At 42.2% G+C, this 17,827-nt stretch overlaps 1 protein-coding gene across 1 annotated transcript in view; it reads left to right on the plus strand.

Moving 5' to 3' along the window:
* Nucleotides 1-17,827, plus strand: part of IQCA1 (IQ motif containing with AAA domain 1) — a 167,562-nt gene that overhangs the window by 85,763 nt on the left and 63,972 nt on the right. The window contains exons 10-11 of the mRNA XM_060015464.1: nucleotides 4,937-5,043; nucleotides 5,201-5,302. Of these exons, the coding sequence (XP_059871447.1) occupies nucleotides 4,937-5,043; nucleotides 5,201-5,302 (209 nt within the window). The remainder of the gene's footprint in view (nucleotides 1-4,936; nucleotides 5,044-5,200; nucleotides 5,303-17,827) is intronic.

Here is a 17,827-nt window from a genome sequence, read left to right on the forward strand (position 1 = left end):
CAAGTTGGATGGCTTGTTAGGCTGGCCTCAGCCGCCTCCGAGGGACCCAGCTAGGAATCGCAGTAAGTCACAGGCCTAGCTGTGGTGCCCCTGGAACTCAGGGCTGGGTCGCAGACAATAGCTGCCGTTTGTGAAGACACCACTTCACATGACTTCATGTATTGGTCCGTACACACTGTCTTTTGTTTCGTATTCTGCACATCTATCTCCAACCTTCGAGATAATTTTCCAGGCCTTCGAACGCGTTAGGTAATTGACCAGCTACTCTTCTTCTGAACACCTCCCTTCTGGAGCCCTGCCAGCTGTCCTCCTTGGGGCTTCCTTTGCCTTCTCTGACTGTCACCCCTTCATTTTCCTGGTACTCCCTCATTTTGGTGGAGCCTGTCCTACTGGGTGTCCTGAGAGGGGCTGCGGGTGGGGAGTCTGAGGTGCCAGGTACATCTCAATGCACTCGCACTTGGGATTTGGAAGGCCTGGCTCCCTTGGCCTCTGATGTAACTGCATATGGAGAAAGAAAGAAAAGTGGGGAAGAGCAAAATTCTCACCTACCTTAACAAGGAGTCAGGAGCCCGTGTCTAAAATTGACGCATCAAGAAGCAGCAGTATACGCGTGTTATCTAGACATTGGGAGAGGAACAACCAACCAAAAGAGCCCACGTGAAGCTAGATCACTTCACGCCCCCCTCCCCTGGGCCCCCCCCCCACCTCAGGGCTGTCGTGCTTTCTGTTCCCCTTGCCTGGAATGCTTTTCCCTTCAGGCCTTCTCCCGCCTCACCTGTGCCCGCCCCGACCCCACTTTACTCACCTCCCTCTGACTTCCGTGTGTGTGTTTGCTGTCTCCCCGCAGGGGGTGGGAGGGGGGCGCCAGGTCCATGAAGGCAGGGCATGAATTTCATAATTTACAAATAGATCAGATTTATGAATAAATCTGAATCTAGTCAATGCATTTTTGAATGAATGAATGTGGGAATAAATGCCACTGGACAGTGTAACTGGAAGGCAGTTTTTTTATTATAATCTTTTCAATACTCTGACTTTAAAATAAGGTGCATGCATTATTTTGATAAAAACAGTAATTAATTTGGGGGACATCTAATGTTCCCATGGGAAGCCTGCAGCCCCACCCAGCAAAGCTCTTGAACCGACCCACACCTGGTGTGTAATATCTGTTTCCATCAAGACTAAGAAAACACAAGCCACTCGGGAGCAGGAAACATGAAGCGTGATTTTCCTAGTTGGCTGTTGGGGCATTTGATGAGCTATCTGTCAGGTCTTCAGTAACTTACAGAAATTAAATGTTTTCATCTGAGAATTCTTTTCATAAAAATCAAAGCTTTTTCTTCTCAGATGAAACATTAGCATTTTAATCACTGAGATGAAGCGCCCTCCTCGGTCACCCCTCCACGGGCAAACGCTGCCGCAGCTCCCGCTTCCCAATTCTGGGATAAAAGCTCATTCTCTGCTGTAGGAAAGAGCGGGCCGTTGTTTTCCTTTGAGAGCCATGAACAGCTTCCTGCATTCAGAAATGTCCATGAAATTCTTGAAGGGATTGAGAAGGGCCCTGTGCAAAAGCGTCATGAGAAAAACAAAGTTGCAGTGGAAAACGAGGTCCATTTACGCGAACTAGAGGTGAAACCGGGAAAGGCTGCTGCGAACTGCTTTATCTGTAGAATATAGTTACAGCTCCAGAAATGGGAACGTCACTGCTTTTACATAAATAATCACATCTTGCTTTCCTTTCTGTTGAATATTCTGTGTTCCTTTCATTTTGAAACGCATTGCTTCCCAGTCTTAGTAAATCAATCCCGTGAAAAAGCAGTGTCGCTTCCTTTAAATAACAAAGCACTTTTGCTCTAAAAGATCTTAATGAAACAGGTGGCTTTTGCTGTGGGAGGAGATTCAGTCATCATACAAGGGGGAAATCTGCTAGGAAAGAGTTGTTTTTCGTGAATAGCACGTTTTAACACAGTTATAGTATTTTCAAGGGGGAGAGCTTACAATTGGAAACCCATAAAAAAGAAGCATTATGTTATTCCTGCATTTCAAAGTTTTCCACAGTCTAAGCTTATGTAAATTTCAGAAAACGTACAGAGAAGGGGCGGTTGCCTTCAAGCCCGTGAGCCAGCCTCGCCTTTGTGTACTCACACCTTCCAAGCTCACTGCAAAATCCCCCTTCTGGGGGGGAGGGCGGACAGGTGCTCAGGCCAGAGCAGAAACTGAGGTCACCCTCAGACAGGCATACAGGAGGCACACCCCCAAACCTCTCCTGCCGTATCATCCCATCCCATCGTCTGAGCCCTCGCGGCTGGGCCACCTCTCACGTGGCCACCCTGCTTGGGAAGGACATGTGGGTGAATCAATTCTATGAAAATTTCACCCCCTCTGTGATGTGTTTCTTGTCGATTTCTTATAAATCCACACTAGCCACCCTAGAAAAAGTTTGGGTACTTTCATCATCCTCATTTTCAAAAATCTGCCCCTGAAACTTTGCATCACCCGTCGGTTTCTGCTTGCTATCTTCCTGGCGCAGACTGTGACCAGACAAGGGCTGACCCCCTCCAGGCCGCACTGCCCTTGGTTGGCTGGTGGGAGGCCGGTGAGCCTAAGAGCCCTCGCCGGGCCTGGAAGCCAGACAGGCCGACCCCTCTGCCCAGCTAACTGACCAGGAAGTGAGCCAGGCCTGACCTGTGTGTGGCCATCACCTTGTGATGCCCCCTCTCGCTTCCAGAGATCTCCATGCCAGCCTCTGGGAGCAGCGTCAGGGTCTCCAGCCTGTGGCTTGTGGAGCCGACCCACACTTTGGGAAAACTGGAGCTGCACAGCCACATCCCGTCTTGCTCCCCTTGCATCCTGTGTGGCCCTGACTCGGACGCCGCGAAGAGGACACGCCCAGTGGTCCTCCGCCTCCTCACTTCCACCTGCTCTCTGGGCACAAGTGTTTTTAGAGTAGCCGCTGTCCTGCCTGGTTCCTCGCCCCTCGAGAGGTGGAGACTGTTGACAAGGAAAGGGAAGACTGTTAAGACCAGCAGCTGGAAAGCGGTAGCATGGGGGACCCACCTGCCGGGGCTGCCGCCTGGCTGGAGCCCTCCAGGCGATGCCCTCGCCCAGTCGCCCGTTCTTGTGCATCTGCATCTCGTTGCCCTTTTGCTCCATCTCCCCAGGATCTGCAGCCATTCCTGGCTCACACCACGTGCCGTCCCTTCTCCTTTCCTTTCTCGCAGCTTCTGCTCATCCCCGACCTCCATGATTTACGTGAAGATTCCACCCTCCTCTCTCATCTGTTTGCCCACTTGACTCTCCGAGAATCTTCTCTGCTGTCCACCTTCACAGTTGACACCTCCTGCTCTGTGCGCCCAGATGTATGTTTCTGCCTGTGACCGTGACTGTCCTCTATGGCTTGTCCTCTAATGCCACCCTTCTTGATGAGCTGTGTCGGGGGACACAGTCCTGGCTAGTCTCAGGATCCCGTGAGGTGCTCGTAGGAGAAGCTGTGCTTGAGAAACTTCCATCCCATCGTTCACCGCCTGCCATCCAGGCCCCGCACGACCCCCTTTCTTCCCAAGCCATAGCCGTTGTCAGACAGAGGTGGGGAAACCCCTGCCTGGGGCCCCGTGGCCCCCGGTTGCCTTCCCGAGTTGCACGACATCCGTGCTCCAGGGATGCGCTCCCGGCAAAGTGGCCCAGCGGAGTGGTGGTTGCAGGTTTGGTTCCAGAAATTTTCCATCACATGCTGAACACAAATTCAGGGAAGAGATCTCATTTCCCAAACTGGCAAGTCTTTTTCCCCTGGGAGATCCCCCGATCCCGCAGCCAGGATCCAGGGATCTGCACCTCTGCGCAATTTGGAATTCCCCTTCTGAGAAAACAGGTTTATTCCCATTTATTCCAGTGATACAAAATTACCCTTATTTCCTCTAGGGTCACATTTCTCTAACCATCCTCCTAACTGCCAGGCAAAAGGGAAATGTAAACTGTGTGTGATTTCAAAAACATCCAAAAAGTGATACAAAAATAGAGCCGTTGAATTAGGGGCGCGTAGCGGGTACTTGTGTATTCAGTGTTGGCTTTTACTAGGAGCCAGGGTAAACTACTGGTGAGTTGAACTAGCAACAAAATCTCTCCTATCTTAGCACATCATTTGAAGAATAAAAATAATGTAAAGCATATTACAGAAACAGTCGCCTATAACTGTATAATCCCACAATTAACGTATTATTTTTTACATGTTTTTAACCGTATGGAAGAATACTGTTTGTTTCGTGCTTTTTTATTGGATCTTTACACATTAGCAGTTTCCTTCTTTATTTTCTAGATATTGTACAGGCACAATCCTTCTGTTTGGGAAGTGGAGAAGGATGTAGGGCAGAAAACTGAGTTTGTGTTATATGTCACAAAACTGCGTTCCTTAGCGTCAACCGCAAAGGAACGGGCACTGGCCCTCTACCTCTACAAGGATTAGATCATGAGCCACTGCGGCTGCTGACTTCCAACACCCCCTGAAAGGAGTTCAAGGTGGAGAGCAGGCATGAGGCCCTCTGTGCTCTGGGAAAAACTGGCAGAGCAGGTCTTCAGAATAGTTAGATATTTTCAGGAGAAGATTTTATGAGCCCAATTCTTGTATCTCCTCCTATCTAGAAAAGCACTGAAATCCTTCATGGTGACGACTGCTCCTCGAGACGAGCAGAAACCTTCTGCCAAAAAATATGCTGGATTGCATGGACTCCCCCTTCACCAGAATCACATGTATGCTGACCTTCCCCCCCGCCTCTTCAGAGCAGTTTCTCAGAGCTCTCTGAGACGCTGTCTCCCGGGCTATAATCCTCATTTTGCCCCAAATAAAACTTGACTCACAACTCCCATGTCATACATTTTTTTTAAGTCGACATTAGTCTTCACGCTGAAAAAATTTCATTTTCTTTATCCTTCTGGAGTACAGACCTGTGGAAGAATAAAGATGAATCGTGGAATGTCCCCCAGGGCTATGATCCCGAACTGATCAAAGCGGACAAACGGAAAGAATTGGAGTCGGAGATCAGGCTGCAGGTAAGACTGCTTTTATGCTGTAGTCCCAGCAAGTCATTCACTGCAGTGCTTTGTTACAATTTCCCGTTAATAACCTACCCAGAATTTAAGCTATTTTTAACTTCACAAAGAAAACACAAGTCATGCGAAGTCACCTAAACCTTTTGTATTCACCTAGGTTGACGAGCTGATGAGACAGGAACTAAAAAACTTAAAACTAGCTGTGAACAGAGAGATGGAATTATCGGGCAAAACAGGAAGGAAGAAAGGAAGTAAAGAGGTGAGTGGTCCTTATGCACGGGAAGCAGAGGGCAGATCCCGACCACGACCAAGAGCCCGGCCCCCGCGGGCGGTGGCCCATCCATGCGTGCTGCCTGCGGACCCCGGCTGTCCCAGGCTGATTCTCCGGGAAACGTGCCTACCTTTGGTGAATTTACGTTGGTCCACCAGGTAGCCCTCAGGGCTGTGGGCTCATAAATGAGATAAATCCAACAGTCTGGAAGTAACTTCCCCAGTCCCCCATCACTGCAGATCCGTGGTACCCAAGCCCCACAAGTGGGAGGAGACCTATCGGAGGAGCTGGGGCATGTGTCTCAAATGCCCACCCGTCTCTCCCTGTAGAAGCTCTGTAGGGGAAGCCAGTGGCAATGAGCAGGTTCTTTGTGAGTCGGGGAATCCGATGAATTGAATTTTCAGTTGCCACCCATCCGTCTCATAGTGGTTTAGAGTAGCCAGTTGGATTCCAGTGTTCCATGTTCACATACTAGGGTCCTGAGAGATAAGAGAAAATATACATATTGGTGTCTGCCCCTGCTTGTTGGCAGGGAGCTCCTGGAACCCTTGTAAATTCCTAAGTGACTGAGTAATATTCCATTGTATATATGTGCCACATCTTCTTTATCCATTCATCTGATGATGGACACTTAGGTTGTTTCCATCTCCGGGCTATTGGAAATAGAGCTGCAATGAACATTTTGGTACATGATTCTTTTTGAATTGTGGTTTTCTCAGGGTATACGCCCAGTAGTGGGATTGCTGGGTCATATGGTAGTTCTGTTTGTAGTTTTTTAAGGAACCTCCATACTGTTCTCCATAGTGGCTGTACCAATTCACATTCCCACCAGCAGTGCAAAAGTGTTCCCTTTTCTCCACACCCTCTCCAGCATTTATTGTTTCTAGATTTTTTGATGATGGCCATTCTGACTGGTGTGAGATGATATCTCATTGTAGCTTTGATTTGCGTTTCTCTAATGATTAATGATGTTGAGCATTCTTTCATGTGTTTATTGGCATCTGTATATCTTCTTTGGAGAAATGTCTATTTAGGTCTTCTGCCCATTTTTGGATTGGGTTGTTTGTGTTTTTGTTATTGAGCTGCATGAGCTGCTTGTAAATTTTGGAGATTAATCCTTTGTCAGTTGCTTCATTTGCAAATATTTTCTCCCATTCTGAGGGTTGTCTTTTGGTCTTGTTTATGGTTTCCTTTGCTGTGCAAAAGCTTTGAAGTTTCATTAGGTCCCATTTGTTTATTTTTGTTTTTATTTCCGTTTCTCTAGGAGGTGGGTCAAAAAGCATCTTGCTGTGATTTATGTCATAGAGTGTTCTGCCTGTGTTTTCCTCTAAGAATTTGATAGTTTCTGGCCTTACATTTAGGTCTTTAATCCATTTTGAGCTTATTTTTGTGTATGGTGTCAGGGAGTGATCTAATCTCATACTTTTACATGTACCTGTCCAATTTTCCCAGCACCACTTATTGAAGAGGCTGTCCTTTCTCCACTGTACATTCCTGCCTCCTTTATCAAAGATAAGGTGACCATATGTGCGTGGGTTTATCTCTGGGCTTTCTATCCTGTTCCATTGATCTATCTTTCTGTTTTTGTGCTATTTGTAATGAGGTGGATAGACCTAGAGTCTGTCATACAGTGAAGTAAGTCAGAAAGAGAAAGACAAATATTGTATGCTAACACATATATATATGGAATTTAAGGGGAAAAAAATGTCATGAAGAACCTAGGGGTAAGACAGGAATAAAGACACACACCTTCTAGAGAATGGACTTGAGGATATGTGGAGGGGGAAGGGTAAGCTGTGACAAAGCGAGAGAGCGGCATGGACATATATACACTACCAAACGTAAAATAGATAGCTAGGGGGAAGCAGCCGCATAGCACAGGGAGATCAGCTCGGTGGTTTGTGACCACCTAGAGGGGTGGGATAGAGAGGGTGGGAGGGAGGGAGACACAGAGAGAAGAGATATGGAAACATATGTATATGTATAACTGATTCACTTTCTTATAAAGCAGAAACTAACACACCATTGTAAAGCAATTATACTCAAAAAAAAAAAAATTCCTAAGTGATAAGCACACTGGAAGCGTCTTTTGTTACAATGAGGCAATGCTGGGTGGGTTCCTAGGTGGCTCCCAGGTGGGGGCTGGTTACAGGGGAGACCAAGCCATGATTAGAAGCCTGGAATTCTCAGCTCCACCCACCCCCATTCTCTAGAGAGGGGACAGGAGATGGAAATGGAGTTAATAATTGATCAAGCCCACATGAGGAAGCTTCCGTGAAACCCCAATAATGATGGAATTTGGAGAGTTTCCAGGTGGGTTAACACTTCCACATCCTGGGAGGGTAACACACCCCAGTGTCACAGGGGCAGGAGCTCCTGCACTCAGGACCCTCCCAGACCTTGCCCTACATACCTCTTCATCTGGCTGTCCTTCTGTATCCTGTATCATATCCTTTAATGAACTGGTGGATGGAAGTAAGTGTTTCCCTGAGTTCTGTGAGCCACTCTCACAAATTAATCATACCTGAGGAGGGGTTTATAGCCGGTTGGTCAGAAACATAGGTGACAACCTGGACTTGGCAATTGGCATCTGAATTGGGGTGGGGAGCAGTTTGATGGGACATCACCCTTAACCTGTGGGATCCGACTCTATCTCCAGGTAGACAGTGTCAGAATTGAGTTAGATTGCAGGACCCCCCAGCTGGTGTTGCAGAAAACTGCTTGGCGGGGGAAAACCCCGCACATCTGGCATCAGAAGTGTTGTGAACATGGTCCACTTTGATTCAGAGCCAGCCCTGCCTCTGGGGCAAGGATACTCCAGGCAGAGGAGCTGGCAGGACTGTGGGCAGCCTTTGCCCTTTGAAGGCTTTCTCAGGTTTCCATGGTCCATCACCTCTTCCTGGGACTCACACACTCCCTCAGAGTTTACCACGCTCCCAGCTACGTTAGTGACTAGCTTCGCCAGCCCAGGGGCTGTATGGTGTCTTTACAGTGGCTCTATCCTAATGCTTTTTGTGTTGACTCTACAGTTTACAGTTTAACTCTGACTCTGAATGTCCTTCATGGGCCTCTACTGAGGCTCCATCTCTGTAGCCCACTGAGGGCTCTCTATAGGCTATTCCCTCATCAATAGGAAATAAATATGCCACCCATTGACCCTATTAATGAATTTCACATCTTCAGAAAGTGATACTTTCATGACTGAACATGGAAATCAAGCCAAACAAAACGGAAAATGAAGCCAGGAGGTGACTGTACCCCTCCAGCTGAGAACAGGCTTCCTCCTCTTACCCAGCATCTGATCATCAGTCTGGCCCAAGGGCACCCTCTCACTCCTCGCAGCCTGGTGTCTGCCCTCACCATGTCCTAACTCATGACATGTCACAGGGTGAGAAATTGCTATGAATTTCTCTCTTGGAATTAAACTGGTTGAACACGCAATAGATGCACTCAGGGTACCCCAATAGATTGATGGTAATTGTGTAACTGTAGAGTTTTCAGTTCTCAAAATTCCAATCCAAATGACCTTGGGAGACATAATTATGATTTAATTTCGTAAGCTGAAACTTAATTAGCTATACTAAATCCCCTCCTTAAGAAGACCATTAGCAGAAGGGGAATGGGCAACCTTGAACATAGAAAAGGAGAAAGAGGACTCAGAGGGATAGAATTTGACAGTATTATTTCAGCATTATCCAGAAACAGTGACTTGATCAGAGATTATACAGCAGCCTGAGTGCTCCTTTTGAAATATAAATATGACCTTAGCACTCCATGCTGAAACCCTTCAATGACACCCCGGTTCCCCCAAGGATAAAGATGACAGGCTTACAAGGCCATGACCAACCTTGCCAGTGTCCTCTTCTTCAGGCTCATCACCCACCTCTCCTCCCTGGCTGCACTCCAGCACCCTGATCTTCCTCTTTGTGCCTCAAACACTCTGTGCTCCCTCCCCTCCACCACAGGGCCTTTGCACATGCTGTTCCCTCTCAAGAACTGTCTTTACCCCCACACCCTCAGTCCCGAGTGTAGTTAACCCCTACTCATCCTTGGGGTCTCAGTCCAAGCCCTTCTTCCTCAGGAAAGCCTTTTGGGACCTCCAAAGTAAGTCTGGTTGCTACACATACACTTGATGCTGAGTACCGTGTCTTCCTGGTGCTTTATATCACAGTTTTAATGTTACATTTACTGGTGAGATCATTTTGTTTGTTTCTGCCTTCCCAAATCTACTACTGAAGGGCCATGAGTCCAGCGACTATGTGACTGTCTTTTCTGCTCACCTTTGTAACCTTTTCTGGCACATAGCAAGTCCTCAGCACATAATATTGAATGAATGAATTAATCAAATCTAGATCCTATGCAGCTTGACCCCTATAGGCTAAATAAGTGCCTCAAGATGTCACAGTATGGCATAGGTAGCAATTCGGAGCATCCAGCCACCTCCTTTGCTTATTCCATACTCAACAAGCAACCTTCTGGTGAGTTATTGTAGTTTCATGTTCATTTTCTTACAAGAAGGAAGGTTACAGAGTCTGTTTCCCTTGGCAATTATATTTCACATTATAATTTAATCTACTTACATTGCAGTCTACTCCACCTTCTCTTGTGATTTAGAGATCCAAAATCAGATCTTGGGGGACGTATCATCTTTACTGATTGTTTCATTTAATATTATTTATTGGGCACTGTATGCCAGGTAGAGTTCAAGGCATTTGAGGTACAGAAGATAACAAGACAGACAAAGAGTCTGTACTTTCAAAAACAAGTTTGCAGATATGCAGGACTGTGAATCAACCCTGGATTTGCTGTCACCCCCATTATGACATCACTGAGTGAGGTCCTGACTCTTAGAGGCCATCTCTCTCTCTCGAGCTCCTCTCTTGTTCTAATCACAAAAACTTTAAGGACATAGGAGTTCCTGAAGTGGCCATGAAGCTCCTTGAGGATAAGATTCTTGACTGGCTCTATATTTTGCATTCCTGAGTGCTAGCATATATAATGGGAAAAAATGCCATATTTAAATAGAAATTTAGAATCTACATTTAAAAGAAACAAATAAACATTCTGCAGTTGAAAAATATGGTATCCAAAAATAAGAAGTCTTCTAATTGGTTTAACAACAGCATAGACATCGCAAAAGGCAGGTTGACCTCAAAAACAAGTCAATAGGAAATCCAAACTGAAGTACAGAAAAACAAATACTATAAAAAACAGAACAGAGAAGAAGAGAGATTTGAGACATGGTCAAAAGTTGTAACATATGTGTAATTAGAATTTTCCCCAAAAGAGGAGAATGGAACAGAAGCAATACATGAAAAAGTAATGTTTGTGAATTTTCCAAATCAGATGAAATACACACACCCACACATCCAAGAACCTTACTGAGGTCCAAGAAGGATGATTACAAAGAAAACCACATCTAGACACATCACAGTCAAAATACTGAAAGTCAAAGATAAAAGGCAAACTCTTACTAGATTTTTTTTTAAAGGCACATTTCCTTCAGGATAACAAAAAATAAGAAAGACTACTAAATCTCTCAACAGAAACCATGGAAGCCAGAAGGAAGTGTGACTAGCATCTTTAGAGACTGGAAAGAAATAACTGCCAACCTAGAATTCTATACCCAGTGAAAATATCCTTCAAAAATGAAAATAAAATAGAGACAAACAAAATCTGATTTGACTTGGCAGCAGCAGACCCATAATATGAAAATACTAAAAGGATATTCTTCAGGCTGAAGGAAAAGAATCCCAGATAAGAGAACAAAAGTGTAAGAAGGAATAATCATTTCTTCAAAATGTAAAATTTGGGCAAGTATAAAAAGCTAACTATTCTTAAAATATTCTGGTTTTTAAAGCAAGAATAAGGGTCTGTACCATACATACAAAGAAAATATATAACAGCAGCAACAGAAAAGTTGGGTAGGAATAAACGGACTTGTGAGATTGCTGCATTGTTCAGGGAGCCAAAAAGAGCTAATTTAAGGTAAATTGTAATAAATTAATGATGTATTTTATAATTTTTTAAATCATACTAAAATGTATAGCAAAAAAGTAATAGTGAAGATAAGCAGAAAATTTTTAAATAATTAATCAAAAAGAATACAGGAAAGGAAAAATAGGAATAAAAAGAAAAGAAAAGAAATAATAAAAAGAAAGCAAATATGAATTTGATAGAATTAAATCCAATTAATTTAATCCATAATTACCTAAAATGTAAGTGGACTAAATGTTCTATTTTAAAAGACAATGATTGTCAGACTGGAAAAAAAACAAAACTCAACTATATGCTATTTATAAGAAACACACTTTAAACATAACAAATAGATATGTTAAAAATAAACTATAAACTATAGATGGTAATCTATAAACCATCAAAGTACTAGCCAAAAGATAGCTAGTGTAACTCAGTATCAGACAAAACAGGTTTTAGTTAATAACCACCCTGCACCATCCAAACACCACAGAAAAAATGTGGCCCCACTCCAGTGCACACCAGCAAAGGCTCCATGGGGAGCCTAGACTTCTTCCCTCATGAAGACATAGGAGACAACCCAACACCCTCACTGGAGTGGTGTCAGAGAAGATCAAATAAGGAACAAAGACTTTCATTCCTGCCCATTGGTTGTGAAGCCTTCCCATCCACTGTGTCAGTGGAGACTACATGGGGAATCTATCTGGACTCCACCCCCAACCAGTGATAACAAGGCACCCCTCCCTCCCTGCTGGGATGAATCAGAGGAGACCTAGTGCAGAGTCAAAACTTCACCAGTTCCCAGTGGTAACAAGGACACCTTCACCTCAGTGTGAGTGGAGACCACATGGAGATCCAGAACTCCCACCCCCACCCAGAAATATAAGGAGCCCCTCCCACAATGGATTGGGTAACCTAGACTTCTACCTTCCTGGCAGTAACGGCACAACACACACACACACACACACACACACACACACACACACACAATTCCCCTGCCAGAGCAGTGTCAGAGTTAAAACAAGAGATTTAAATTAAGTTCAGAGTCTCATAACATAATACAAAAATGTTTAGGTTTTATTGAAAGTCAGTCATCATAGAAGAACCTGGAAGATCTCAGACTGAAGGAAAACAGACAACAGATGCCAAGTCTGAAGTGTCAGCGATGTTAGAATTACCTGGCAAACATGTTAAGGCAGCCATGATTAAAATGCTTCAATGAGTAATTATAAAGCTGCTAGATACAAATGAAAAACAAAAAACCAGAAAGCCTTAGCAAAAAAGTAGAAGATATAAAGGAGAACCAAATGGAAATTGTAGAACTTAAAACTACAGTATGCAAAATGCTAGATGAGCTCAGCAGCAGAATAGAGGAGACAGAGGAAAGAATCAGTGAATTGGAAGATAGAACAATAGAAATTACCCAATCTGAACAACAGAGAAAATCAACTGGAAAAAAAAAAAAAGCTAAACAGGAATTAGGAACTATGGGACTATTAAAAAAAATCTTATATTCATGCCATCAGAATCTCAGAAGGAGAAGAGAAAGAAGATGAGGCTGAAAAAGCACTTCAAGAAAGAATGGTTGAAATCTTCCCAAATTTGACAGGAGATATAAACATGCAGATTCAAGAAGCTAAATGAATACCCAACAGGATAAATCCAAAGACATATAATCTGAGACACATCATAACTAAGCTTCTAACTACAGAAGACAAAAAAAAAATCTGGAAAGCAGCCAGAGAAAAAAATGACCCTTTACCTATAGGAGAAAAATACCTTAAATGACTGTGGGTTGCACACCAGAAACTGAGATGGAAAGAAAGGGCACAATACTTTTTCAAGTGCTGAAATAAAATAACTGCCAACCAGAATCTATACCCAGCAAAAATATTCTTCAGCTGTGAAAAGGAAATCAAGATATTTTCAGATGAAGGAGAACTAAGATAATTTTTCACCAGCAGATTCACCCTGAGAGAATTTCTAAAGGAACTTCTTTAAATGGAAAAAAAATGGTTCAAAAAAAAAAACCTGGAGCATCAGAAAGGAAGAAATAACTTGGTAACCAAAAATATAGGTAATCTGGGTATCAGTGAAATCACAAAACTCCATGTCATGGACCTCCTGGGTACTTCAGAAATACTAGAGGTGGCAGGTGCTCAGTGATATAACCAAGGATCGTCTACCTCGGGAGTCTCAAACTCAAATGCCTTCAGTGTCAGTCAAGTTCCATAAATGAGAGAAGCAGGCATAGGACTGTGATGAACTAAACAGCACACATGACTCAGCTCTGGCCAGTGATTGCCAGGCGGGAAGGCATACCCTGTCCTGCCAGATCTTCCGACTTTTCAAGAAAAGCCAGAAATCCTAACACAACATTGTAAGTCAACTATACTCCAATAAAAATTTATATATAAATATATAAATAGAATAGGCTTTTCTTCCCTTTCTAAATTATGTTATTTGATTGAAGCAAAAATTATGACATTGTTTGACTTGGTTCTCAGTGATGCAGAGGAAATATTTAAGACAATATTACAAATGACAGGGGATGGGTAAAGGCATGTAAAGGGAAATAAGATTTTTCTACTTCACTCAAAATGTGACATGAGTAGACTCTGATTCACTATGCATATATAATGTAACACCCAGAGCAACCACTAGAAAAGTATACAAAGAAATATACTCAAAGAACACTATCAAATGAAATTCTAAAAATGGTCATGTCATCTACAGGATGACAGTTTTCCCTGTCAGGAAAAAGAAATAAAAAATATAACAAAAAATAAATAAAATGGTAGACAAGTCTTAATATATCAATAATTACATTAAATGTAAACAGTCTAAACACATCAATTAAAAGACAGAGAATACCAAAGTAGATTTAAAAACATGACCCAACTATATGCTGTCTGCAGGAACCTCATTTGATATATAATGATATAAGCAGGTCGTAAGTAAAAGGATGGAAAGAATATATCTTGCAAACAATCAAAAGAAAGCAGGAATGGCTATTCTAGTATCACATAAAGTAGATTTCAGAGCCAAGAAAATTATCAAAGTCAGGGAAGAACTTACATATGATAAGAGAGCCAGTCCATCGAAGACATATTCATCCTAAATGTGCATACACCAAACAACAGAACTATAAAATATAGGAAGCAAAAACCAATAGAACTGAAAGGAAAAACAGACAAATCCACATTCATTCTCAAGAACTGATAGAACACTAGGCAGAAAATCATCAGCAAGGATACTGAAGAACTCAACACCATCTACAAACAGAGTCTAATTGAAATTTATAGAACACTCCACCCAACAAACAGAATACATATTCTTTGCAAGTGCCCACAGAATGCATTCCAAGACGGACCTTATCTTGTGCCGTTAAACAAATCTCGACATATTGAAAAGAAATGAAATCATAGAGAGTGCATTCCCCTACCACAATAGAATCAGACTAGACATCAATAACAGAAAAATAATAAGAAAATCTCCAAACACACGGAAACTAAACAGCACACTTCTAATTCATAGGAATGAATTAGAACAAGAAACAAGAGAACTCAAAACATATAATGAAAATACAAGATATCAAAAATATCTGGGACAGGGCTTCCCTAGTGGCTCAGTGGTTGAGAGTCCACCTGCCGATGCAGGGGACACGGGTTTGTGCCCCGGTCCGAGAAGATCCCACATGCTGCGGAGTGGCTGGGCCTGTGAGCCATGGCCACTGAGCCTGCACCTCTGGGAGAGGCCACAGCAGTGAGAGGCCCACGTACCACAAAAAAAAAAAAAAAAAAAAAAAAATCTGGGACACAAATAAAGTAGTCCTGAGAGGGAAATTTATAGCACTAAACACATACACTAGAAAAAGAGGAAAAAGTTCAAATCCATCATCTAAGCTCCTACCTTCAGAACTTCAGAACCTAGAAAAAGAAGAGCAAAAGAAAAAAAAAACCCACAAAGTGAGAAGAAAGAAGGAAAAGATAAGAGCAGAAATCAGTGAAATTGAAAACAGAAAAACAATAGGGAAGTCAATGAAACAGAGCTGCCTCTTTGAAAATTATCAACAAAATTGACAAACCTCTAGTAAGACTGACAAAGGAAAAAAGAAGTCACATATTACCAACATTAGGAATGAAACAAGAGGTATCACTACTGACTGCAGATATCAAAAGAATAATAAAGGGATACTACAAACAACTACACACAAAATTTGACAACTTACACGAAATGAACACACTATTCCTAAAAATACAAACTACTGCAACTCATTTAATATGAAATAGATAAATTGACTAGCCCTACATCTATTAAGGAAGTTAAATTGTAATTAAAACAATTCCCCAGGTAGAATCTCCAGGACCAGATGGTTTCACTGGAGAATTCTACCAAATATTCACAGGTAAATTAACACCAATTCTACACAGTCATTTCCAGAATAGAAGAAACACTTCCCAACCCATTTTATAACAAGCTAGTGTTACCCTTAAGTGAAAACCAGACAAAAGCAGTACAAAAAGAAAAGGAAAAATATAGGCCAATATCCCTCATGAATATAGATACAAAAATTCTTAAAATATTTTCAAATAGAATGCAAAAATAAAGAGAATTATAAACCCTGACCAAGTGGGGTTTATTCCAGGAATGCAAGCCTAGTTCAATATTTGAAAATCAACAATGGAATCAACTATGTTAACAGACTAAAGGAGAAAAAAAATCACATGATCATATCAATTGATGCAGAAAAAGTACTTAACGCTCACCCATGATAAATCTCTCAGAAAAATTAGAGAACTTCCATGACTTGATAAAAAGAATCTACAAAAACACCTACAGCTAACCTTCTACTTAACAGTGAAAGACTAAATGCTTTTCTCCTAAGACTGGGAATAAGGCGAGTGTGTCCACTCACTGCACTTTTATTGAACATAGTACTAGACGTTTTAGCCAGTGTGGTAGGACAAGCAAAGGAAATTTAAAAAATAAACAGTCCCTATTTGCAGATGACATGATTGTCTATTTAGAAAATCTCAAGAAATCTACAAAGAAACTCCTAGAAATAAAAAAGTGCGTTCAGCAAGGTTGTAGGGTACAAGGGGAACATATAAAAATCAATTATATTTCTGTTTACTAGCAATGAACAGATGGACACCAAGATTAAAAATATAATATCTCTTAAAATCACTCAAAAAGGAAATACTTAGGTGTAAAGCTAACAAAACGTGTGTAGGACTTGTATGCTAAAACTACACCATGCTGATGAAAGAAATCAAAGATCTAAATAGATCAACATACTATGCACATGGATTGGAAAACAAAATGTAAAGATGTCAATTCTCTCCACATCAATATACAAGATTAATCCAATTCTTATCAAAATCCCAGAAAGAGGGCTTCCCTGGTGCCGCAGTGGTTGAGAGTCCGCCTGCCGATGCAGGGGACACGGGTTCATGCCTCAGTCTGGGAAGATCCCACATGCCGCGGAGCAGCTGGGCCTGTGAGCCATGGCCGCTGAGCCTGCGCGTCCAGAGCCTGTGCTTCACAACGGGAGAGGCCACAACAGCGAGAGGCCCGTGTACCGCAAAAAAAAAAAAAAAATCCCAGAAAGATAGTTTATAAACATAGACAAGATTATCCTAAAATTTATATGGAAAGACAATGAATCTAAAATTGCTAAAACGATTTTTTAAAAGAGGAATAAAGTAAAAAGAATCCATCTACCTAATTTCAAGGTTTATTATACAGCTACAGTAATCAAGACTGTTTGCTATTGGTAGAGGGTTAAACTGTAGATCAATGAAACAAAACAGACAACTGAGACATAGGCTCACACAAATAGGCCTGACTGATTTTTGACGAAGATGCAAATGCCGTTCAAGGGAGGAAGGATAACCTTTTCAATAAATGGTGCTGGAGCAACTGGGTATCTACAGACCAAAAATAATAATAATAATAAATGAACCTTGAGCTAAGTCTCACATATTGTACAAAAAATAACTCGAAACAGATCATGGACTTAGATGTAAAATGTAAAGCTGTAAGTTTTAGAAAAAAAATATAGGAGAAAATCTTTGGGATGTAAGGCTAGCAAAGAGTTCTTAAAATTAACACTGCAAGCGCAAATCCATTAGAGGAATATTTGAACTTCATCAGAATTAAAACTGTTTGCTCAGAGAAAGACCCTGTTAAGTGGGTGAAAGACAAGCTACAGACTGGGACAAAACATTTGTAAAGCACATATCTGACGACGAGCTAGTATGTAGAACATACAAGGAACTCTCAAAACTCAACAGTTAGAAAACAAAACAATCCGATTATAAAATGGACAAGAGACATGGAGACATTTCACCCAAGTGGATGTACAGAGGGAAAAAGAGCACAGAAAAGGTGTCCAGCATTGTTAGCCATTAGAGAAATGCAAATTAAAACCACAGAGAAATCACTTCATACCTATGAGGATGGCTAAAATAAAAACAATGGCAACACCAATTGCCTAAGATAATGGGGGACAAACTAGATCACTTTTACATG

Source organism: Delphinus delphis, chromosome 7 (assembly GCF_949987515.2).
Source record: "Delphinus delphis chromosome 7, mDelDel1.2, whole genome shotgun sequence".
Classification (NCBI taxonomy): domain Eukaryota; kingdom Metazoa; phylum Chordata; class Mammalia; order Artiodactyla; family Delphinidae; genus Delphinus; species Delphinus delphis.